This window comes from Mesoplodon mirus, assembly GCF_964341445.2.
Source record: "Mesoplodon mirus genome assembly, chromosome: 12".
NCBI lineage: Eukaryota > Metazoa > Chordata > Mammalia > Artiodactyla > Ziphiidae > Mesoplodon > Mesoplodon mirus.
The window spans coordinates 37,506,037-37,531,723 of record NC_138988.1 but is presented as its reverse complement, the minus strand read 5'-3'; the positions used below and the strand labels follow the sequence as shown (position 1 = coordinate 37,531,723).

At 39.6% G+C, this 25,687-nt stretch overlaps 1 protein-coding gene across 5 annotated transcripts in view; it reads left to right on the top strand.

The window, feature by feature from the left end:
- DOCK3 (dedicator of cytokinesis 3) overlaps positions 1 to 25,687 on the top strand; it is a 404,100-nt gene that overhangs the window by 216,858 nt on the left and 161,555 nt on the right. For all 5 annotated transcript variants that reach the window (XM_082638633.1, XM_082638632.1, XM_082638631.1 and 2 more), the window contains 2 exons: positions 10,620 to 10,661; positions 11,572 to 11,726. In XM_082638633.1, coding sequence (XP_082494759.1) covers positions 10,620 to 10,661; positions 11,572 to 11,726 — 197 coding nt within the window. The remainder of the gene's footprint in view (positions 1 to 10,619; positions 10,662 to 11,571; positions 11,727 to 25,687) is intronic.

Genomic DNA, 25,687 nt, shown 5'->3' with positions numbered 1-25,687 from the left:
GCTAGATAGGGTTGGAACAGTGGAAGTGGTAAGTTGTTGGATTCTGAATATGTGTTGAAGGATAGATCCAGTCAGAGTTGTTGATAGATTGAATAGGTGTGCATGTGTACAAAAAAGAGAAAGGTCAGAGAAGAATGACTCCTGTGTTTTGACCTGCCCAACTTTGACCTGGGTGGAAATGGAATAGGAAACATTGTGGGAGAAGTTTTGAGAGTAGAGCAGTGGGGATCAATATTTCTGGTTTTTCCTTTCAAGGTTTAAATGTCTTCTAGACCTCCAGACTGAGATATTGAAAGTCTGGAGTTCAGAAGTGAAGTTAAGATATAATAATTTTGGAGTCATCAGAGTATATATGGTATTAAAAGCTGTTGGATAAGATGACCACTGCTTCCCACAAACCTCCATACAGTGAAACCCAGTGGTAAGCAGGTCCTACACAGCAATTCCAGACAGCCAAGCATCAACAGCCATTGGAAGAAACCTCCCACATGAAAGTTAAAGACCAAAAGAAATACTTATGAAAGAAACTTGGAAAAAACAGACAACTCAGTGGAAGAAAATGGTGATTGCTGTCTGCAAAGAGAAATGAGACAGCCAGGAAGCAGTGTGGAGCAATTTAAGAAGCAACCAAGGAGCTCTAGAAAATTACAAATGAGATAACTGGAATAAACTTGGTATAAATACTGAGACATCAAGACATGGCTAGGAACAAGGAAGTAGGGCAGACAGAGGCTGCCAGTATCAGTCATGCATTGGGAGCAACCATGGCTCACAGTGGCCTGCTCTGCCTAGGATCCCAGCAGCCTTTGCTGCTGTGGACCTCAACAACCCTTGTGGACACTGCAGAACCCCTCAGCTTTTATTACTGGGGACCTCATAATGGACCCCAGCAGACTGCTCCACAGAGGACCCCAGCATATTTCACCACTGAAGAAACCAGTAGCCACCACAGAACCCCTGCAGATTTTGCCATTAAGGTTTTCACCCCACAGGTATCTGCATTCACAGATGCCAGCCACCTGAGTCCCCCAGCTTCCTCCACATCTCTTGACAGAGCACGAGTTATGTAGCAGCCCTGGCCTCTGTGGTTGTGTGCATGTAAGACACCAGTCTAGACCCCTACAGCTGACCCCCACTGCTTTGTGTGTGCTCATGTCTAGCCTCTGCAGCTGTGTACCTGCACGCCACCAGCCTGACTCCCAACACAGGCCTCCACTGCCATGCGTACAACCACGGCAAGCCCCTGTAGCCACAGGAGTGTATCCCAACAGCCAAGGCCCCCACAGCTGCTTGTGGCCCATATCCAACCTTGACTTGTCACTGGCCTGCAACCCTAGGCTCACCTAAAGGTAGCCCCTGCAACTGTGTACCTGCACACTGCCAGCGCAACTCCCATCCCTGCCTCCACTGCCATGCATGTGCTCATGGCTAGCCTCTACAACCTCATGAATATGTGCCAACAGCTAGGGTCCCTGCAGTTGCTTGTCAATCAGTTGGCACCAGCCCTTTCTGCTAGTCCCAGCCCTTGCTATTATCTGTGTGTCTGCAGCTTCCCCCTCCCACTATGCAGGCACCTGAAGCTGGACCCTGAAGCCATGTGTGTACACACTTCTGACTCTGCCCACCACTACTGCCTGCCCTGGTCCCTAGCCACTGGACCTGGAAGAGCCACTGAGGACCCCAACATCCCTTGCAGCCACTGTAGACCCTCCACAGCTTTCCCTAAGGATCACAGAATTGTTGATATTGTGGACCTATGTGGCCTCAGCCAATGAGACCTGCACCCTGAGCCCAGAGCTACGATATGCCCTAACCTGGGCACCCTGCACCATTAGACCCAGAGTCATAGCATACTCTAGCATCCTCACATCCATAGGTGAAGGTCTTTCCTTACCAAAGTCGGTCCATAAAGTCTTGAAGAGATAACGGCTCTTCAAATATGCAGACAACTATGAAAGGCTACAGGGATCACAAAAAATCAGGGAAACATGACACCACCAAAGAACACAGTAAATTTTCAGTAACTGACCCTAAAGAAATGGAGATATACAAAATTGCCTGACAGAGAATTCAAAGTAGTTATTTTAAAGATGCTCAGAGAGCTACAAGAGAACACCCATAAACAGTTCAACAAAATCAGGTAAATAATACAAGACCAAAATGAGAAGTTCAACAAAAAGATAGAAGACATAAAAGAGAACCAAACCAATTTTGGAGCTGAAGAATACAGTGACTGAACTGAAGAATTCAGTGGAGAGCTTCAATATTAGACTGGACCAAGCAGAAGAAAGAATTAGTGAACTTTGGGACTTCCCTGGTGGTGCAGTGGTTAAGAATCTGCCTACCAATGCAGGGGACAGGGGTGTGAGCCCTGGTCTGGGAAGTTCCCACATACTGCAGAGCAACTAAGCCTGTGTGCCACAACTGCTGAGCCTGTGCTCTAGAGCCCATGAGCCACAACTACTGAGACTGTGCGACAACTACTGAAGCCCACGTGCCTAGAGCCCATGCTCCACAACAGGAGAAGCCACCACAGTGAGAAGCCCGTGTACCACAATGAAGAGCAGCCCCCACTTGCCACAACTAGAGAAAGCCCGTGTGCAGCAACCAAGGCCCAATGCAGCCAAAAAAGATTTTAAAAACCCAAAAAACAAAGAGTCCCTGGAATTCCCTGGCAGTCCAGTGGAGCCAAAAAAAAAAAAAAAAAGAGAGAGAGAGAGAGAGAATTAGTGAACTTAGAGACAGATATATCAGAATTTTCCAGTCAAAGGAGAAAAAAGTAAAAAGAATAAAGAAACCCTATGATATTTAAAGGTTACCATTAAGAGAATGAATCTATACATTATTAGAGAACCAGGAAGAGAAGAGAGCAGAAAGGGGCAGAAAGCTTACTTAAAGTAATGCCTGAGAACTTGCCAAATCTGGGGAGAGAGATTTGAACATCAAGTTCATGAAGCTCATAGGTTCCCAAACAATTTGAACCCACAGAGATCTTCTCCATGACATTACAATAAAACTATCAAAAATCAAAGACAGAGAAAAATACCATATGATATCACTTGTATGTGGAATCTAAAAAAATGATACAAGTTAACTTATTTACAAAACAGAAATAGACTGACAGACATAGAAAACAAACTTATGGTTACAAAAGGGGAAAGGGGGGGAGACAAATTAGAAGTTTGGGATTAACAGATACACACTACTATATATAAAAACAAACAAGCAGCAAGGAGACCCAATGCTGCCGAAAATAAAATAAATAAATTAAAAAAACATGAAGATATAAAACACTTAAGTATATAGTCAAATTCAGATAAGTATATAGTCAAATTCAGAATAGTCCAATACTATAATACTATTACTCTAGAATAAAGGTGAAAAGACAGAAAAATTAAAGATAACTATAACTACAATAATTTGTTAATGGATACACAGTATAAAAAGATGTAAACTGTGGGCTTCCCTGGTGGCGCAGTGGTTGAGAGTCTGCCTGCCGATGCAGGGGACACGGGTTCATGCCCCGGTCCGGGAAGATCCCACATGCTGCGGAGCGGCTGGGCCTGTGAGCCATGGCCGCTGAGCCTGTGCATCCGGAGCCTGTGCTCCACAACAGGGGAGGCCACAGCAGTGAGAGGCCTGCGTACCGCAAAAAAAAAAAAAAAAAAAAAAAAAAAAGATGTAAACTGTGATATCAAAAACATAAAGTGGTGGGAAGTGAGTAAAAGGGTAGAGATTTTGTATGGGATTGAAGTTAAGTTGTAATAGCTTTATCTATAAGATGTTTTATGTAAGTCTCACGTGACCAGAAAGCAAAAACCTACAGTAGATACATACAAGATAAAGAGAAGTGAATCAAAGCACACTACTATGGAAAATCATCAGTTCACAAAGAAAGATAGCAAGAGAAGAGGAAAGGAACTACAAAACGATCTAGAAAACAATTTTTAAAATAGCAATAGAAATTTCTTACCTATCTATAATTACTTTACTTAAATGTAAGTAGATTAAATTCTCAATCAAAAGACATAGAGCGGCCAAATGGATTAAAAAAAGACAACCAAGAATATTCTGTTTATTAACAGACTCACTTTAGTGTTGAGAACATGCATAGGCTGAAAGCAAGAAACAGAAAAAGATAATCCATCCAAATGGCAACCAAAAGATGGCAGCAGTAGCTATTTTTATATCAGACAAAATAGGCTATTTTTAAAAAATAAATTTATTTATTTATTTTTGGCTGTGTTGGGTCTTCATTGCTGTGCGCGGGCTTTCTCTAGTTGGGGTGAGTGGGGGCTACTCTTCGTTGTGGTGCATGGGCTTCTCATTGTGGTGGCTTCTCTTTGTTGTGGAGCATAGGCTCTAGGCATGTGGGCTTCAGTAGTTGTGGCACGTGGGCTCAGGAGTTGTGGCTCACAGGCTATAGAGGGCAGTCTCAGTAGTTGTGGCACACGGGCTTAGTTGCTCTGTGGCATGTGGGATCTTCCTGGACCAGGGCTCAAACCCGTGTCCCCTGCGTTGGCAGACGGATTCTTAACCCCTGCACCACAAAGGAAGTCCCAAAATAGGCTTTAATTAAAAAACTGTAACAAGAAACAAAGAGGGTGATTATATAATGATAGAGGGGTCATTCATCAAGAGCATATAACAACTGTAAATATATATGCACCCAACTTCAGAGCACCTGAATCTATAGAGCAAATATTAACAGAATTGAAGTGAGAAATAGACAAGAATACAACAGTATTCGATTCTTTAGTACCCCACTTTCAACAAGTGATAGATCATTCAGACAGGAAATCAATGAGGACATGTTGGACTTGAACTACACTTAGTACCAAATGGACCTAACAGTCATATTTGGAATATTAAGAATATTCTGTCCAATAGCAGCAGGATACACATTCTTCTCAAGTGCACACGGAACAGTCTCCAGGATTGATCACATGTTAGGCCACAAAATAAGTCTTAACAAATATAAGAAGATAGAAATCATATGAAATATCTTTTCTGACTATAGTGATTTGAAACTAGCATTCAATAACAGGAAGAAAACTGGAAAATCCACAAATATGTTTCAGTTAAGCAACACAATCCTGAACAACCAATGAGTCAAAGAAGAAATCAAAAGGGAAATAAATATGTCCTGAGACAAGCAAAAATGGAAACACAACATGCTAAAACTTAGGGATGCAGTGGAAGCAATTCTAAGAGGAAAGTTTATAGTGATAAATGCCTCCATTAAGAAATAAAGATCTCAAATAACTGAACTTTATACTTCATAGAACTAGGAAAAGAACAAACTATTCCCAAAGTCAGCAGAAGGAAGGAGGTAACAAAGATCAGGACAAAAGTAAATGAATAAAGAATAGAAAAACAATAGAAAAGATCAATGAAGCTAAGAGTTGGTTGTTTTTTTTTTTTTTTTTTGAAAAGACTAGTTGGCAAATCTTTAGCTAGATTTAGCAAGAAAAAAGAGAACTCAAGTAAATAAAGTTATAAATGAAAGAAGAGACAGCTGATAAACAGAAATACAAATGATCATAAGAGACTGCTATGAACAATTATATGCCAACAAATTGGACACCCTAAATAGAAACATATAACCTACCAAGACTAAATTATGAAGAAATAGGAAAACTGAACAGACCCATAATGAGTAAGGAGATTGAATCAGTAATCAAAAACTTCCTAACAAAGAAAAGCCCAGGACCAGATGGCTTCATGGGTGAATTTTATCAAACATTTAAGAAGAATGAATGCCAATCCTTCTGAAACTCTTCAAAGAAATTGAATAGGAGGAAACACTCTTCAAACTTATTTTACAAGGCCATCATTACCCTGATACCAAAGCCAGATAAGGACACTCCAAGAAAAGAAGGCCAATATCCCAGATGAATGTAGATACAAAAATTCTCAACAAAATGCTAACAAACCAAATTCAACAGCACATTAACAGCACATGATCAAGTGGGATTTATTTCAGGAACGCAGGAATGGTTCAGCATCTGCAAATCAATCAATGTAATGTGCCACATTAACAAAATAAAGGATAAAAATCGTATGATCAAAACCTATAATGGAAAAGAATCTGTAAAACATATATATATGTATATATATATAAACTGACTCACTTTGCTATATGCCTGAAACTAACACAACATTGTGAATCAACTGTAGTTCAATTAAAAAATCATAAGATCATCTCAATAGATGCAGAAAGAGCAATTGACAAAATTTCAACATCCTTTATGATAAAAACTCTCAAAAAAGTGGGCATAGAAGAAGCACACCTCAATATAATGAAGCCATGTATGAGAAGCCCACAGCTAACATCATACTCAGCAATGAAAGGTTGAAAGCTTTTTCTCCAAGATCAAGAACAAGACAAGGGTTCCCACTCTCACCATTCCTATTCAACATAGTACTGGAGGGACTTCCATGGTGGCGCAGTGGTTAAGAATCCACCTGCCAATGGGTTCGATACCTGGTCCGGGAAGGTCCCATGTGCTGCGGAGCAACTAAGCCCATGCGCCACAACTACCGAGCCTGCACTCTAGAGCCCGCGAGCCACAGCTACTCAGCCTGTGTGCCACAACTACTGAATCCCATGCACCCTAGAGCCCATGTGCTGCAACTACTGAGCCCATGCGCCACAACTACTGAAGCCTGTGTGCCCTAGGGCCTGTGTGCTGCAACTACTGAGCCCACGTGCTGCAACTACTAAAGTCCACGTGCCTAGAGCCCATGCTCCGCAACAAGAGAAGCCACCACAATGAGAAGCCCGCGCACCGCAATGAAGAATAGACCCCGCTCACCACAACTGGAGAAAGCCCGCACACAGCAACAAAGACCCAATGCAGCCAGAAAAACCAACACCAACAACAAAAAACAAAAAAAAAACCCATAGTACTGGAAGCCCTAGCCATAACAATAGAGCAGTTAGGCAAGAAGAAGAAAGAAAAGGCATCAAAATGGGAAAGAAAGAAAGAAACTGTCACTACTTGCAGATGACATGATCTTATACATAGAAAATTTTGAAAACTCCACCAAAAAACTGTTAGAATAAAAAAAGTCAGTGAAGTTTCAGGATACAAAATCAGCATACATAAATCAATTACAAAAATCAGAATACCCTATGAACTATATGAAAAAAAATAAAGCAAACAATCCTATTTACAATAGCATCAAAAACAGTAAAATACTTAGAAATAACTTTTCACTAAGTAAGTGAAAGATCTATATACTGAAAACTATAAGATATTGATGAAATTAAAGAAGACAAAAATAAATGGAAAGATATCCCATGCTCAAGAATTAGAAGAGTTAATATTGTTAAAATATCCACCCTACCCAAAGCCATCTATAGATTCAATGCAATCCCTATAAAAATACCAGTGGTGTTTTCCACAGAAATAGAAAAAACAATCCTAAAATTTGTATGGAACCACAATGGACTCTGAATAGCCAAAGCAATCTTGAGAAAGAAAAAAGCCTGGAAGCATCACACTTCCTGATTTTGAACTATATTATAAATCTATAGTAATTCAAAACAGTGAATGTTGTACTGACGTAAAAACAGACACATAGACCAATGGGACAGAATCAAAATCCCAGTAATAAACCCACACATATACAGTCAAGTAATATTTTAACAAGGGAGCTGGTAATATTCACTGAGGAAAGGATAGTCTCGTCAGTAAATGTTGGGAAAACTGGATATGCAGAAGAACGAAACTGTACCCCTGTTTTATGCCACGCACAAATATTAACTCCAAATGTATTAAGGACTTAAATGTTAGACCTGAAACCGTAAATCTCCTATAAGGAAACATAAGGGAAGAGCTGCTTGATGTTGGTGTTGGCAGTGATCTTTTGGATATGACATCAAGAGCACAAGCAACAAAAGCAAAAATCAGCAAGTGGGACTATATCAAACAGAAAAGTTTCTGTACAGCAAAATATAGTCAACAAAATGAAAATTCAACCTGCAGAATAGGAGAAAATGTCTGCAAACCTTATATATGATAAAGGGTTAATATCCAAAATATGTAAGGAACTCTTAAAACTCAGTAGCAAAAAATCAATTATTCTGAGGTTTTTTTTGTTTTTTTTGTTTTGCGGTACGCGGGCCTCTCGCTGCTGTGGCCTCTCCCGTTGTGGGGCACAGGCTCCAGACACGCAGGCTCAGCGGCCATGGCTCACGGGCCCAGCCGCTCCGCGGTACGTGGGATCTTCCCAGACTGGGGCACGAACCCGTATCCCCTGCATCGGCAGGCGGACTCTCAACCACTGCGCCACCGGGGAAGCCCTCTTCTGAGTTTTTAAATGAGAGGAAGATGTGATTTTTTTCCAAAGAAGTCGTACATACGTGAAAAGGTGTTTGATAATCAGTGATCATCAGGGAAATGCAAATCAAAATCACAATGAGATGCTGCCTCACACCTGTTAGATACTACTTCACACCTATTTGCTTATCATTAAATAAATGCTGGCAAGGATATGGAGAATAGAGAACTCTTATGCACTTTTGGTGGAAATGTACATTTGTACATTCCAAAATGCCAGTTCTGATGCCATTTTCTGGCTACCCATGTGGGGTGCTTTCAGACTAGGTTGAAGATTTCTCCCCCAATTTTTTTTTAATTTATTTTTTTGACTGAGTTGGATCTTCTTTGCTGCCTGTAGGCTTTCTCTAGTTGCAGCGAGTGGGGGCTACTCTTCTTTGCGGTGCACGGGCTTCTCATTGCGGTGGCTTCTCTTGTTGCAGAACATGGGCTCTAGGTGCACGGGCTTCAGTAGTTGCAGCATGCTGGCTCAGTACTTGTGGCTCTCAGGCTCTAGAGCACAGGCTCAGTAGTTGTGGCACACAGGCTTAAGTTGCTCCGCAGAATGTGGGATCTTCCCGAACCAGGGATCAAACCCGTGTCCCCTGCATTGCCATGCAGATTCGTAACCACTGCACCAGCAGGGAGGTCCAAGTTCTCCCCAGATTTGATGCCTCTGAAGTCTAGAATGATGTATGTTATTGTCAACCGGGATGATTTACACTGAAATTAGCTGTAAACTCCCATATCTAGTTATAATTGAACATTAATGTTTATGATTGGTAGTCATTTTTAAGAGTTAGTCAGTAAATTCACTTGAGAAGAATGCCTTAGTGTAGACCCTAAAAATAAAACAATGGAAAGAGTTGTAGGCCAGTAACCTTCCCAGTGGGATATGGGTCAGTAAACCATAGAAAGCTTGCTTTTTTTTTTTTTTTTGAAAGCCTGATTTTTTTAAAGCTTTTTTTTTGTGAACTGTTTTATATATGAAGTTTTCTGTTGTACATAAGCCTTCTATGTGGTGATTTCCCCAGCTGGTGGAGACCTGTTTTAATGATATTTAATATGTATCATGGGAACATATATTCCCATGGATGAACATTAATAGTCAATAATAATTAGCCAATATAGCTAATAATGCACATGAATATTTAATAATTAACTAATATAGCTAGTGAAATGCATTTAAATTAATATTTAATTGTACTTCAGTTTTATTTAGGGTTAAATGTGTATACTTGTTAAAAGAATGAAACCATTCTACTCAGCAACCAGTCTTATTAGCCATGTGATGTGGAACAGTTCACCAAATGAGAGCTGTCTCACAACCTGTAGGGGCCAAAAGGAGGCAGGATAGAAACTCTCATTTTCAAGTCTCCTAAGACCAGGGACTTGAAGAATGGTGAACACACCTTTCTTCCTGGCTGGGGTTTACTTCTAAATGTGACTGACTTTTCTTTAATAACTAATTATAAAACTAGAACAGCAATAATAAGAAAAATACTAATTATAGATAACAATGATCAACCACTTACAATGTGTACTATGCTGGGTTAATCTGCACAAAACCCTATGAGGTTCAGCATGGAATGTTATCCTCACTTTACAGATGAGGAAAGTGTGAGTCAAGATTTAAAATTTTGCACTTAGGTCCCTAACTACTATGTCTTGCTGCTTCCCATTAAGTTACTTGAACCTTGCATTAACCTTGTGAGGAAGACAACAAAAACTTTTATTTCATTTTTATAGTTGAGGGAAAATGTCCCTTGGAGAGAGTAAACAATTTGTCTGGAGTTTCACAACCCATTTGCATGCAGCTGGGATTGGAATCTGCTTCTTCTAACTTCAGCCAGCACCAAAGGAACAGCATGGAGAGATGTTAGGGAAGGAGCCACTTGTGGTTAAAGGCTATACCTTCTCCAGTGTGGAGAGCCTGAGGAAGCTGTGTCACGCAGTGCAGGATGTGATACATTGTGTGGAGAGGACAGTGGCAAAACAAAAATCCAGTAGCAAGCACCCACCTGTGACTTGGCTGGTACTCTAAGCTAGAAAGGCCTGGTTTTGAATCCAGATTTTGCCACCTTCTTGCTGTGTGGGACCTTCAGCATTTCACTTCCTTACACTAAAACTTAGTTGGCTCTGTCAAATACAAATAACATTTGTCTAACAAGGTTATTAGAATTAAATGAGATCATATATGTAAGATATATATCAGAATGCCTAGCATATAGAAGGTTCCTGATAAAAGTTAGTTTCCTTCCCAATTGATTGAGTTTTTCTTTCTTTCCCTAGCATTTATCTAGCCGGCAGAGCGTACAGCAAAGCACATCTCAGGTAAGCAACTTAACCAGGCCTCCCTCTCTTTTCCCTCAATTCTTTCTTTTACACGATTATAAAATAGGGATGCACCAAGAAATTACTGACTTCTTTTTTTTCTTTTTGATAATCTTTTATTTTTATTTATTTATATATTGTTTACCACTGACTTCTTGATTGTGACCTAAGGAGCCCTGACCTCCAAGTGGACTTGGCTACTCTCCACTCCTCTGTGCATATTTACACAAGCACAGTTGAAACAAAGTAGACTGAGAGACTAAAATGATCAGTCTGAGAAAATAAAGATGGTATTTAGAATGGTAACTATTACTATCTAACAGTTATAAACCAAATCATCAGGGTCATGACAGCATCTCCAAGAAGTGACTTTAAAAATGGTTCTCTGGGGCCTCCCTGGTGGCGCAGTGGTTGAGAGTCCGCCTGCCGATGCAGGGGATACGGGTTCGTGCCCCGGTCTGGGAGGATCCCATATGCCGCGGAGCGGCTGGGCCCGTGAGCCATGGCCGCTGGGCCTGCGCGTCCGGAGCCTGTGCTCCGCAACGGGGGAGGCCACAACAGTGAGAGGCCCGCATACCGCAAAAAAAAAAAAAAAAAAAATGGTTCTCTGGAGAATTTAGATGTTTGTGACCTGGTGGAGATTTGGAGTTCACTTATAAGTTGGAATTACTGTTCCCATATCTCCTTCACTCTGTTTACTCTTCCCAGCTGCATATTTGCCTACCTCAAATCAAGCATATTGACGCAACATCTGCTACTAGCAAAGAAAGCACTTTCAATCTCCCTTTCTCTTAAATGATCCTCTTCAGCAGTATGAGGAGAGTTAGTCATTTAGTTTTAATTTTACTTATGCTCAATATAATGAATAACTAAAATATTAGCAATCACTGTTTTTTGCCTTCCTCATTAGGTAGATACAATGCGCCCACGACATGGGGAAACCTGTCGGATACCAGTGCCACATCACTTCTTCCTCAGTCTGAAGAGTTTCACCTACAATACCATTGGGGAAGATACCGATGTCTTCTTTTCCTTGTATGATATGAGAGAAGGCAAGCAGATCAGGTAAAAGTTATTAGAAGCTCTGGTGAGGTTGAGACTCTGTATTAGAATGGTGTGTCCTAGATCATAGGCATCTCTGGACTTCAGAGAAGATAGATGCACAGAGGAGGCAAAACAAGATAAAGTAACCTCCTCTTATTTAGCTGAGAGTTTTGCTTCAAATCCCAGTGTACCCTGAAGTCACATATGGCCTCTTATGTCCCTGTGCCTATTTCCACATGGAAGCTCAAAACTCAATCTTGGCCATCACCACCTCAGGGAAAGCAAAGGATGCATCTATTCAATGCCAGAGGAAACACGTAGGAGAAACATAGAACAAAGCAAATTCAGCAAAGCGACCCCGCTCTTGAATGCAGGAAGCCCTGGGCTCTGCCTTCCTGCATGTGGGATGGAGAGGGCTCACAAGGAAATAGGCTAATGTTGTCCTGTTTGAGGGCAGCCCCAGCCCTCATTGTCTGCCTAACCCCGTAAAAGGAAGAGCATATTCTGGACAAAAGGGAAAGTTGGCCTGACTCTATCATTCGTCTTTGACTTGGATTGGAGGAGAAACCACAGAAAGGGGCTGACATGCAGTAGACTGTGTGTCTTGACAGAGCAATGAGACCCTTAAGCATGAGCAATAGCAGTAGTGTTTTTCCCCTTGAAAGGTAGGGAGAAATCAAGGAGACATTCTAGGCTTCTCTTCCTCTAGATGTCAGCAAGGCTCTAAAAGGGTGAGAAGACTTTTGTAGCCACCTTGGAATTTTAGGGAGCCCTGACTTTTCTCTGTGATTATCTTCTAGGTGGGGCAGAGAGAAAATAAATCTTGGGATACTTTTATGTTGCATGGGAACTTTGTGTGTTAAGACTGCTTTATGGGTTGTTGTTGTTGTTTTACTTAAGATTTGAAAATAACTTTTACTTTTCCAATTGCGTGCTACATGTGGGAAGATTTTAAATGGAAGTTATAACAGAGTACAAAAAGAAAGCAGTTAATTTGTATGTTCCACAGTGCCTCTAGTCTTGACTATCCCACCCTGCCCCGCCCCCCGCCGAAATTAAAGCACTGTGCTTCACTTTGGCATAGGAGTAAAATGATATACTCACTGGTGAGAGCATGTGGGTTTTCCTTGTCACCAGTGGCTCCCAGTACGTGCTTCTAGGAAAGCTGTGGTGGTGAAGGCAACTACAGCTGCTGCACATAGGCAAGACTATAGGCCAGGGCTGCATGGATGTAGATTCTGACTGCTCTTGTTTTTCTACTAGACCAGAGGTTTGTAAACTTATTTACATTTGTGTGTGGAAGAGTCCTTTTTCTTCAAGCTAAATTTTAAAAGAAAGTTCAATAAACGAAACAGATAAAATAGAACTACTCTGCTGATGGAAGGGGAAATAACAGGAATCTCACAATGTCCCTGCCCCTACCTAGTAAGTACCCTGTGGAACCTCTGAAAGTACATGGGTTACAGTTTGAAAACCAGAGCACACTGTTTTGTCATCTTTGAGTGCCAGGGACTATGTCTTCTCTCCCATGATTCTAGCACCACACACAGTGCCTGTGCCCAGTACCTTCTTTATCGGACTTTCTGCACAGAGAAGATGCAAGCCCAGTACAGGCACCCCATTGCTCTGGTTTGTAATTCATGCAGGATCATCAGTCCATGCAGTTGTTTTATCTTTGGACTTATTGTTTATAATTTAGTCTCAAGAAACAATAAAACATTTTAAAAGAAGAAATGTAAAAAAATTTTTTTATAGAGTGCTGGAAATGACTAGGTCATTTAAAATCCTTACATATTAGAGAACTATACAACCTTCACATTCACATCATAAAACTGTAAGATTCTTAGTTGAAAATATACACTTTCTTTAGTTTTAAGAGTGAACTAACAAGTAGAATTTTAGACATAGGTTTAACCAATAAATGTTCTTTCTTCTTTCCATTAGGATTTGTGTAGTGTGTACGCCCTTAAAAATTTTAGGTCATTGAGCTGGTATTATCAGATAATTATGCTTTCATTATGATTAATTATCAAATTGGTCACATATTACTTTTTTGAAGCAGTTGTCAGAAGTCACAAAAGATTAGGGGGATGTATTACATCAGGTGCACAGAGAATAGATACAGAGCAATCGGTTTAATTGTTTCTTCTCCTCAAGATAACTCCTTGAGTGACTATTTTTCCAGTCAAATATTTGTAGTCTGGCCTCCAATCAAATGGTGCTAGTCTAGTGTTCAGTACTGCCAGGACACACTCAACCTCTGTGCCAAAGAACACATGTGAGCGGGGGAGCAAACTAAGGAGAAGACCAGCTATTCCTCTACTCTAAGTCTTATTGCTGATTCCACAGGCAAACCTAGAAGGGCTAAAGTGAATGACAAATTGCCAACCCACATCATGCATTCTGATATATGTTGACTAATGAGTATTAGATGATCTGCTGGAGGGCAGAAGCAGCAGCTGGCAGGGCCTTGGTAGCTCTATTTTTTTGTTTCATTTCATCATTCCAAACAATCATAAATATTTAGCCTTGAAATCTAAATCTCTAATTAAGACCTCTCCCCTGAGCTTCAGGTCCTCATTTCCTTTTTTCTACCAGACATATGCCCTTAGATGTCCTTCAGACATCCATCAACATTTCTAAACTGCATTCATTTTCTGTCCTCACACATATACTTCCACCTTAAATCAAGTGAAAGGCATTTGCTCAGAGATCCATATCAGAAACTTAGGAGTCCTCTTAGGCTCCTCCCTCTCTATCTCCATCCCTTCTCAGTTAATCACTGTATCTTATTAACTCCTATCTCCTATTACCAATCAAATCACTACCCTCACTTTATCCTCACTGTCACCCCAGATCCTTCACATTTCTCCCCAGATGTATAGACTCCCTGAATCTGTCTTCCTACCCTGAGTTATCTTCCACACCACCACCATACTTCTCTTTTAAAAATACAAACTGTTCATGTCAGCTCCCACTTAGGCTAAAAGCCCTTGTTACTTAGCATGGCATAAAAGGCCCAGCATGATATAATTCTGCCTGTTTCTCTAACCTTATTTCATGCATCCTATTTTACTCCTGATGCCTTATTTGGCTTTTTCTAAACATGCCTTGCTCTTTCATGCCTCTCTACCTTTGTTGGCTTGGTAAACTCCTGTTCATTCTTTACAACTCAACTTTATGAAACCTTCCTCATTCTATTTATGAGTAGAATCAGCCCTGGGGCTTCATTGTGCACATTATGTCACCCTGTACCTAGCTTTATCCCATTACCAGATACTATACTGTAATTATACACATGCATGTAGATTTCCCCCACTGGAATGGGAGCTTCCTCGTGTGTTTTTTGTACCATTTTCTCCCCAGTGCTAACCACAGGACTTTGGATATTGGAGCATTAAATAAATAGTTATTGAGTGAATGAATGAATAAATTCATCTATCAAATAAATACCAATCAGTCTCCTGTGAATCAAGAAATTTTCATTTAATTGAACAGTTTAGCAAGCATTTGCTGAGGGTTTCTTGTTTGTGGGCCCCTGCAATACCTGCTAGGGATTAAGAGTTTAAAAAGAAATGTCCCTGCCCCTGAGGAGGTCTGAACAGGGTATTACAGAATTCCTAAAAGATGTGAAACATGTTATTCCCAATTTTAAGTACCAAACAAGCTGAGTGGAAAAGTAAGGTGGGCAGATGTCTTATTGACATGTGGCAAGACTTTAAGCACAATAAGAAGTCAGGAAGGTGAATGTAAAATAGTTGGCTGATGGGAAGCAGCAGCATAGCACAGGGAGATCGGCTCAGTGCTTTGCCATGACCTAAAAGGGTGGGATAGAGAGGATGGGAGGGAGGCTCAAGAGGGAGGGGATATGGGGGCATGTGTATGCATATGGCTGATTTGCTTTGTTGTGCAACATTAACACAGTATTGTGAAGCAATTATACTCCAATAAAGATGTATTAAAAAAAAAAGTCAAGGAGGGACTTCCCTGGCGGTCCAGTGGTTAAGACTTTGCCTTCCAATACAGGGTGTGCAGTTTCGATCCCTGGTTGGGGAGCTAAGACATGCCTCATGGCCAAAAAACCAAAACATAAAACAGAAGCAGCATTGTAACAAACTCAGTAAAGACTTTCAAAATGGTCCACATCAAAAAAAAAATTAGGGCTTCCCTGGTGGCGCAGTGGTTGAGAGTCCGCCTGCCGATGCAGGGGACACGGGTTCGTGCCCCGGTCTGGGAAGATCCCACATGCCACGGAGCAGCTGGGCCCGTGAGCCATGGCCGCTGAGCCTGCGCGTCCGGAGCCTGTGCTCCGCAACGGGAGAGGCCACAACAGTGAGAGGCCCGCGTACCGCAAAAAAAAAAAAAAAAGAAATGCTGGGAGATGTGAATTTTCCTAGCAAGTGTTACACCTAATATAAATGCAAGACTTACTAAAATGTATATGTATTTTCTGTATCATCACATAACCAGTATGACAGACATTATGCAGATTTGCCTCACTTATGCTCTGAAACAGAATTTTCTAAGACAATCCATAATAACGTTATAGGCAAATAAAATTGTCTTTTTTTGACGTTAAAAAAAAGAGAAGAAATTACTCTCCTGTTTGTTTTTTAATGACATTTATCACCTTCTACATTCTACATAGTTTAGTCATTTATTGTGCTTATCACTTATTATCTGTTTCCTCATTTTGTGTTTCCTGGACAGAGAGGGATGTATTTTGTTCACTAAGGTACTCAAGTGCCTGGAACAGTGCTTGTCACCTAGTAAGTGCTCAGTAAGTGTTTGTTGAATAAATGAGTGTAGCTATCCAGAATCTTGCAAAGAGATAAAAAGGAGATGAAAAATATGAAAGAAAAATTAAGGAACATGGAGGATAGAATGAGAGAGGGTAATAAACATCTAATTAGAATCACAGACAAAAGAAAAAAAGGAGAAGATATACACCAAGAGATAATGGCTGATAATTTTTCATCACTGATGAAAGACAAGAAGATACAAATATAAAGCTACTTATTTGCTCTCACAGAATTCCTCTTTGGGAGCAATGTACTTTCTGACTGTTGTCAGAGGCAAGCCAAGGTTGTTAAATAGAACTTGTCCTCATTTCCATCAATTCACTCTATGGTAATGGTAAATTTACAACATCCAAGGTGGGCCAAAATGCTTTATAATTTAAAAAAATATTTTTTTCCTTTTTTAAAAATAATTTTTCTGGCTGCTTTGGGTCTTCGTTGCTGCGCACGGGCTTTCTGTAGTTGTGGCGAGCAGTGCTTCTCACTGCGGTGCCTTCTCTTGTTGCAGAGCACGGGCTCTAGGCCTGCGGGCTCAGTAGTTGTGGCTCATGGGCTTTAGAGTGCAGGCTCGGTAGTTGTGGCACACGGGCTTAGTTGCTCCGTGGCATGTGGGATCTTCCCGGACCAGGGCTCAAACCTGTGTCCCCTGCATTGGCAGGCGGATTCTTAACCACTGTGCCACCAGAGAAGTCCCCAAAATGCTTGTATTCTTAACAAATATAGTATAACTTGGGAAAAGACAAGAAGCCCACTGATGGTTTATGGTATCTTGATAAAAGGTTTCACCACCAACAGCAACAAAAACACTTTTAAACTATTTGACTTTTGAAAACACTATAGCACATAGATTCAGTTACGTTTTGAACAAAAAAAAATAAAGGTATTCAAAGAATAAATCCTTAGATTCTCTAACCCAATTTAGAGTCAGATGTGAATTTAAATACTGTAAAGGACTGCCATTGACAGAGCACCCTTATGGGAAGAGTCATGGTATAGCTGTTCCTTTTGCTGCTTCCAAATACTGGCCTTTGTGGGCAGCTGCCCAAACATTGCCTGAGAGTTTGTCAGCAAACGGATGACTTCATGTGTCCCTTAATTTTTTGATTGAAGTATAGTAGATTTACAATGTTTCAGGTGTACAGCAAAGTGATTCCGTTATATATATTTATATTCTTTTTTTTACAAGATATTGGATATAGTTCCCTGTGCTGTACTTGTTTTTTTTAATCTATTTTATATATAGTAGTGTGTATCTGTTAATCCCAAATCCTAATTTATCCCTCCCTTCCCTTGCTCCTTTGGTAACCATAAGTTTGTTTTCTGTGTCTGTGAGTCTATTTCTGTTTTGTACATCAGTTCATTTGTATCATTTTTCTAGGTTCCACAAAAAAGTGATACCATATGATATTTGTCTTTCTCTGTCTGACTTAGTTCACTTTGTATTATCATCTCTAGGTCCATCCATGTTGCTGCAAATGGCATTACTTCATTCTTTTTTATGGCTGAGTAGTATTCCATTGTGTGTGTGTGTGCATGCGCATATATATATATATATATATATATATATATATATATATATGCACACACACCACACCTTCTTTATCCATTCATCTGTCAGTGGACATTTAGGTTGCTTCTGTGTGCACCTGTGCCCCTCAATTTTGCTGCACATCTCCTCCACGTTTACACTCTGGTTGTCAACAAACCAGGTCATTGGCAAATTGCCAGCCCCCAAATAAAGAAAAATAAATGAATTATGTTTTCAGTTTAGGATGCTAGAAAAAGAAGAAGTAAACTTAAAGAAAGAAGAAGAAAAATAATATAGAACTTAAAGAAATAAACAATAGATACAGCAGAAACTAACACAACATTGTAAATCAACTATACTCCAATAAAAATTGAAATAAAAAGAAACAATAAAGAGGATCAATAAAATAAAAACTGATTCTCTGAAAAAAGAAACTTTAAAAAAGTAGACACACCAGTAGCAAGAGTAATCAAGAAAAAAGATAAACTATAAATACTAAAAATTATATGGAAAACATTTTTTAATTGAGGTAAGATTCACGTAACATAAAATTAACCATTTTAAAGTAAACAGTTGAGTGGCATTTACTATATTCATAATGTTGTTCAACCACCACCTCTGTCTAGATCCAAAACATTATCATCACCCCAAAAGGAAGCCATGAACCTGATAAACAATTGTTCCTCATTCTCCTCCCCACCCCATCCCTTTCCCCAGCCCCTGACAGCAGCCAGTCTCATTCCATCACTGTGGATATATCTATTCTGGATATTTCATGTAAATGGAATCATACAATGTGTGACCTTTTACAGCTGAATTATATCACTTGTCATAATGTTTTTAAGGTTTATTCATGTTGTAGCATGCATCAGTACCTCATTTCTTTATATGGCTGAGTAATATTTCATCATATGGACATGCCACAATTTGTTTATCCATCCATTCGTTGGTAGACAGTTTGCTGTTTCTACCTTTTGGCTATAGTGAATAGTGCTACTATGAACATGTAAGTATGTGTACTTGTTTGAATGCCTGTCTTCTATTTTTTTAGGTATATATCTAAGAGTGGAGCTGCTGAATTATACAGTAATTCTATGTTTAGCTTTTGAGGAACTGCCAAACTGTTTTCCGTAGCAGCTGAACCATTTTACATTCCTGCCAGCAATATATGAGGGTTCCAGTTTATGCACATTCTCATCAGTGCTTGCTATTTTCTGGGGTTTTTCCCCATTGTGGTTTGATTTGCATTTTCATGATGACGAATGATGTGAGCATCTTGTCATGTGTTTGTTGACCATTTGTATATCTTCCTTAGAGAAATGTGTAGTCAAGTTCTTTGCCCATTTTTAATTGGATTATTTGTTTGTCTTTTTGTTGAGTTGTAAAAGTTCTTTATATTTCCTAGATACCAAACCCTTATCAGAGATACGATTTCCAATTTTTTTTTTCTTCCTGTAGGTTGTCTTTTTTCACTTTCTTGGTAATGTTGATGCACAACACTTTAATTTTGATGAAGCCTACTGTATCTGTTTTTTCTTTTGTTGCTTGTGCTTTTGGTATCATAGAACACGTTTTTAAAATTGTGTATGTATACTGTGACCAATCTGATACCAATAAACTTGTGCTCATATGTATAAGAATGTTACTTTTGTAATAGCAAATATATTAAGGCAGTCTAAATGTTCATAAGAAGAGAAAGGACTAGATAAATAATTGAGTAACCTTTGAAAAAACTGAGGTGAAAAGAAGTGAGAGAGGGATTGAATTAGGTTTCTATTGTTGTATAACAAATTACAACAAATTTAATGGATTTTAAAATTTCCCATCTTTTAGTTCATAGTTCTGTAGGTTGGAAACATTTCTGGGTTCTTTGTTCACGATATCACAAGGCTGAAGTCAAAGTGTCAACTGGACTCTGTTTTAATCTAAAAGCTCTAGGGGAAAATTTGCTTCCAAGTTCATTGGTTGTTGTTGGCAGGATTCAGTTTCTTAAGTTGTGGGACTGAGGTTCAGTTTCCTTGCTGGCTGTCAGCTGAGAACTGCTCTTATCTCCTAAAGGCCACCTGCCTTTCTTGCTATGTAGCCCCCTCCATCTTCAGGTTAGCAATAGTGCAGTGAATCCTTTCCAGGCTGTGAATCTCTCACTTCCTTTTCTGCAATTAGCGGGAGAAAATTTGTCACTTTTAAAGGACTCATGGGGTTAGGTCAGGCTCACCCACATAATCTCCCTGTTTTATGGTCAACTGTGCCATATAACATAACCTAATTATGGTATTAAAAGTCACCGTACTTCAGTCCCTTACAGGGATTATACAGCCCTGGGATTATTGAGGGAGGGGGGATTTAGGGGACCATTTTAGAGTTTTGCCTACAACAGAGACTACTTTTAAATACATAAACATGTTCTATATATGAAAGAAAGTTAATGAGATATTGTTCAGTGAAAACAGCAAGTTTACAACTGTATATAAGTATTATTTTGTGGGAAAAGACTACATACCTTTATATGTGTATAATGTATATATGTATTATAATTATTATTTTTTTAAAAGACTAAAATTTTTAAAAAGAATCCTTGAACTGACAGATATTTGATGTTTTGGTAGTAATTCTTTTTTTTTAAAGTAGCTGGCAACAATCTTAAGGGAAAGACAGTTATAAAAAAATATAGCAAATATTGGTTTTGCTGTATGAGGAGAAAAATTAGAAAAAAAATTTCTCAGTTATACTTCTCCCCTTCTTCAAGCCTTCTGGCTTGGCAATCCAGAATAAACATGTGCTTGCTTTTGAGTGATAATGGGGTAAGAAAAAGACAAAGCCTATAAATGGCTAGAATTTTAAATGTCCTTTATATTTTTTTCCCTAATATGGATTCCCTTCTATAAGGAACTCATTTCCTTTGTTAAAAAATATTTTTCTGTTAAGAAAAAGAAAGAAAATATTTTTCTGTATACACATTATGAGTGTTAACTGTTATCTTAATCTATTTAATAATTACCACCTAATTACCTCCTCAAAATTGTATAAAGAATATTCTTTTAGAAAAGAATTTGTGTTTTGATCTTTATTTGCTTCTGTATGGATACTGTTATCTTTTATGTGAATTTCCTTATTCACAGGAGGAGTATTATTGTTTCACTAATTTTCTCTACGCTACTGGTGTGCCTGTTAATATGCCTGATTCTCTCGCTGGCCCTCTACATATTTAGCAGAGTGCTCTAAAGCCTCTGGGTGCTAGTGATTGATTTTATCACTCAACCGGCTTTTTCCCTAAGGAGTCTTCAGTATGCCAGGTTTTTCTCCTAGGCCTTGGGAATACAAAGTTGCCCTCAGAAACTTAACCTCTCTTGATTATCATGTGAAAGCACTTATGTTAGCCATCTTTTCATGGATGCTGTGCAAAGCAAGCCAAAAGCCTCATTTCTAATTCTCCTGGAGTTTAGTCAGCATTCAAAATACCCTTGCGTAGAATGAACTTTTTCTTGAAAGTCAGCTGCCTCTGTAATTGAAATAGAGGGTTCTGCCTGAGAGGCAAGATTTCTACCCAAAAGAGATAATCTGCCTCTGAAAATCTCAGGTACCCCTAGAGAGAAATTTTCTTTTAAAATGATGGCAGAGAACTTTGTTAATTAAATCAAACAGTTTTTCTTTTCTTTGCAAAAGAGGTCACGTCTTACAATGCAACTAGAGATTATCTGTGGGAGTTCAGGCAGCCAGTGAAGGACCTGCACATCAGTCTTGGTCCTTCCACTCAGGGCCCCAAAGTTAGACAGGTATGGTCTAACCTGTCTTAACTTTGTCTGGGACATAGACTCCAGCTCACTACCCAACATTCCCCCAAGGATTTTCTGTCATTCCCAGCAAGAATAAGAGAAGCTAATACCCTGACTTTGGTGATTATCAACATCACTTTCTTTTCCTACCCTGCTCTCATTATATGCATATCTTCCCTGGAAATTACAAAGATCTAGAGAAATTAAAAATTAGCTCACTCTCTCACACAAAGAAAGCCCGGAACCTGTGCCCTATAGATAGAGACGCCAACGCGTGAATATTTAAGTGAAACCGTTTATAATCTATTGTCTTATAAGTTTGCTCTTATAAGAATATATTTTTCTAATATAACACAAAACTGAAAATATAGACAGAATGAATGCAAATGCAGTTTAAAGCTAAATATATTTCATTTCAGTGACCAGGCTAACACAACTTGTTTCTACATACATGCCCAAGGTATCATATCTTGCGCTGAAACATTACAGTGAAAATCTGCTTAGAGATAGACAAGTTGAAACTTTCGTTTTAGATATGTACCTTGGCCTGTGGTTAATGTGTCTTTTTTCATCTGAGAATAAGGTCAGAAATTGCTCTCCTGTATGTGCCATCGTTTCATTATGTTCAGAGTCTAAATATCAGGCTGGGGAAATTTTTTAATACAATGTCCTACAGAGTCGAGACAAAAACAGTAAAAGAAGTGGTCAGGCTTCTTTAAGAAGTTCTTTGTTTACAAGAAATTTGCTTTCTACTCTGTCTAGACCATGACACACAGTGCAAAGTAGAATAGAATAACTAATGCTACTGACAGAAGTTTGGAAAAATCCTCTGCCTAGAGAGGAATGTGGAAAATTAAGGGGTATCAGAGGTAGAAGTTACAGTGGATTGATACTGTCAGACGTTTATTTTTCACCTATTATGTGCTCCTATTGGTATAGGCTCTAGAGACATGGCAGTGAGGAAAACACACAAAAATTCCTGTGCTTGTGAAACTTGTATTCTAGTAGGGCGAGTCAATCAATAGATATAACGAAGAGTAAATTGTAGAGTGTATTTGGAGGGATAAATGATATAGAATAGAAAAAGTTAAAGTATGAAGGAGGATTTGCTATTTTGAATAAGGTGTTCAAGGTAGGCCTTACTGAGAAGGTGAACATACCATGGGGCTATCTTCCAGGGGAGAGACCTTTTTTCTACCAACTTCTCATCCTTGGATCTCAAAATGACTTCCAAATTAATGAGGTGGACCAAGGGATGAAATTACAACCAGCCTTCTCACCCTTGGTCACTTAAAGATAAATTAGGAAACTAGATAGGAGGCCATTGCAGTAATCCAAATGGGAGATGATGGTGGCTGGGACTTGGGCTTTTTTTTTTTTTTTTTTTTTGAGGTAGAACTGTGCTGGTTTCATTTCTGGTATGGTAGAGTGACCTCCTAACAGGCCAGCCCTCCAACACTTAACTATTAACAGTGGGTAAAATCCAGAAAAACAATCACGTTAGGGTTCTGCCGAATGAACAGAAGCAGCAGATTTTGGAGGGGTATAAACTTGGAGAAAGGGACCAACACAGGGTGAGTGTCCTGTTTTTGTGGTTTTGGTCAGAGCTGTACTCTCAACATAGCATGGGGTAGCTTAAAACTCTAATAGAAGCCTGCCATATTTTTAGCCTGAGGAACCAAGAGATGGAGCTTGGGGCTTGAAGGGAATCCTGGGAAAGAAAGAGCAGAAGATGGAGAATCCCAGATGTTATATATCACCTCTGCCCATGTCACTGGCTGATCCCTGAATCACACATATGCAGGGCAAACTCAAAGCAGCTAGCAACTAAGACTAAAAGAAAACTGAGGGACTTCCCTGGTGGCGCAGTGGATAAGACTCCACCGCTCCCAATGCAGGGGGCCTGGGTTCGATCCCTGGTCTGGGCACTGGATCCCACATGCATGCTGCAACTGAGGAGCCTGCCTGCCACAACTAAGGACAACTAAGACCCGGTGCAACCAAATAAATAAATATTTAAAAAAATAAAGAAAAGAAGAGAAAACTGAAGTTTGACCTGCCATCAGTCACAGGAGAAACAGATTACAGATTAAGTCTAACCAAGTTAATTTCCTATTAAAACAAAAATACTAACTGACCCTCTTCAGAAGACTGTAAGAGAATCCAGAGTCTCCACAGCATAACAACTACAATGTCCAGGGTACAATCCAAAATTATGGGACATACAAAGAACATGGAAAATATGACCCAGTCTGAGGGGAAAAGACAGTCAACAGAAGCCAACCCTGAGATAACTCAGATGTTGAAATTATCAGACAAGGATTTTAAAGGAGCTATTATAACATGTTCAGTGAATGAAAAGATAGTAAAAATCTCAACAGAAAAATAGGAAATACTTCTTAATACCAAATGAAATTTTAGAACTGAAAAATACAGCATCTATATTAGGGATATCAGGAATAAAAATATCACCAGATGAGATTAATTGAATCATGAAATGATAGCAGAGAGAATCTTTGAATTTGAATATCAATATAAGTTATCCAATCTAAAGAAAGAAAAATATTGAAGCCAAACTTAATCAACAAAGCCTTAGGGTTACAGTTTCAAAAGACCCATATTGGAATTTCAGAAGGAAAAGAGAGAAAGAATGGGGCAGAAAAAACATTTACAGAAATACTGGCATGTAACTTCCCAAATTTTGTGAAAGACATAAACTTACATATTCAAGAAGCCTGTCAAACACCAAACAGATTAAATATGACACATTGTAGTCTAACTAAAATTCTTAAAAGTAGTTAGTGGGCTTCCCTGGTGGCGCAGTGGTTGAGAATCCACCTGCCGATGCAGGGGACGTGGGTTCGTGCCCCGGTCCGGGAAGATCCCACATGCCGCGGAGCGGCTGGGCACGTGAGCCATGGCTGCTCAGCCTGCGCATCCGGAGCCTGTGCTCCACAATGGGAGAGGCCACAACAGCGAGAGGCCCACGTACTGCAAAAAAAAACAAAAACAAAAACAAAAAAAAGTAGCTAGTAAAAAATGACACATTGCATGCGTGGAAACAACAATTCAGGTGATCATGGGCTTTTTATCAGAAACTGCAGAGTCCAGAACATAATAGGAAGAGTATCTTTAAACATCTTTAAAGTATCTTTAAAGAAGATATTTTGTTCATCTTTAAAGAAGGACAAACAAACACAAAGTTACATATTTTTGTTTTTTGCGGTATGCGGGCCTCTCACTGTTGTGGCCTCTCCCATTGTGGAGCACAGGCTCCGGACGCGCAGGCTCAGCGGCCATGGCTCATGGGCCCAGCCGCTCCGCGGCATGTGGGATCCTCCCGGACCGGGGCACAAACCCGCGTCCCCTGCATCGGCAGGTGGACTCTCAACCACTGCGCCACCAGGGAAGCCCCATAAAGTTACATATTTAATGAAAAAAATCTTTCAAGAATGAAGACAAAGACATTTTCAGATAAAGGAAAACTAAGAGAATTTGTCACCAGCAGAATTGCACTTTAAGACTTGCTAACGGAAGTTCTCCAGGCTAAAAAAAAGAATCAGAGGGAAGCTCAAATCCTCAGAAATGAATGAAGAACATTGGAAATGGTAAATACATGGATAAATATAAAAAACTGTTTGTCTCTTTATTTAAAAAATACATGACTTGTAAAAATACCATTTCCTTTAAAAAACTTTTTTTAAAAATTTATTTATTTATTTATTTATTTTGACTGCGTTGTGTCTTCGTTGCTGCGCACGGGCTTTCTCTAGTTGCGGCGATTGGGGGCTACTCTTCGTTGCGGTGCGCGGGCTTCTCATTGTGGTGGCTTCTCCTGTTGCGGAGCACGGGCTCTAGGTGCACAGGCTTCAGTAGTTGGGG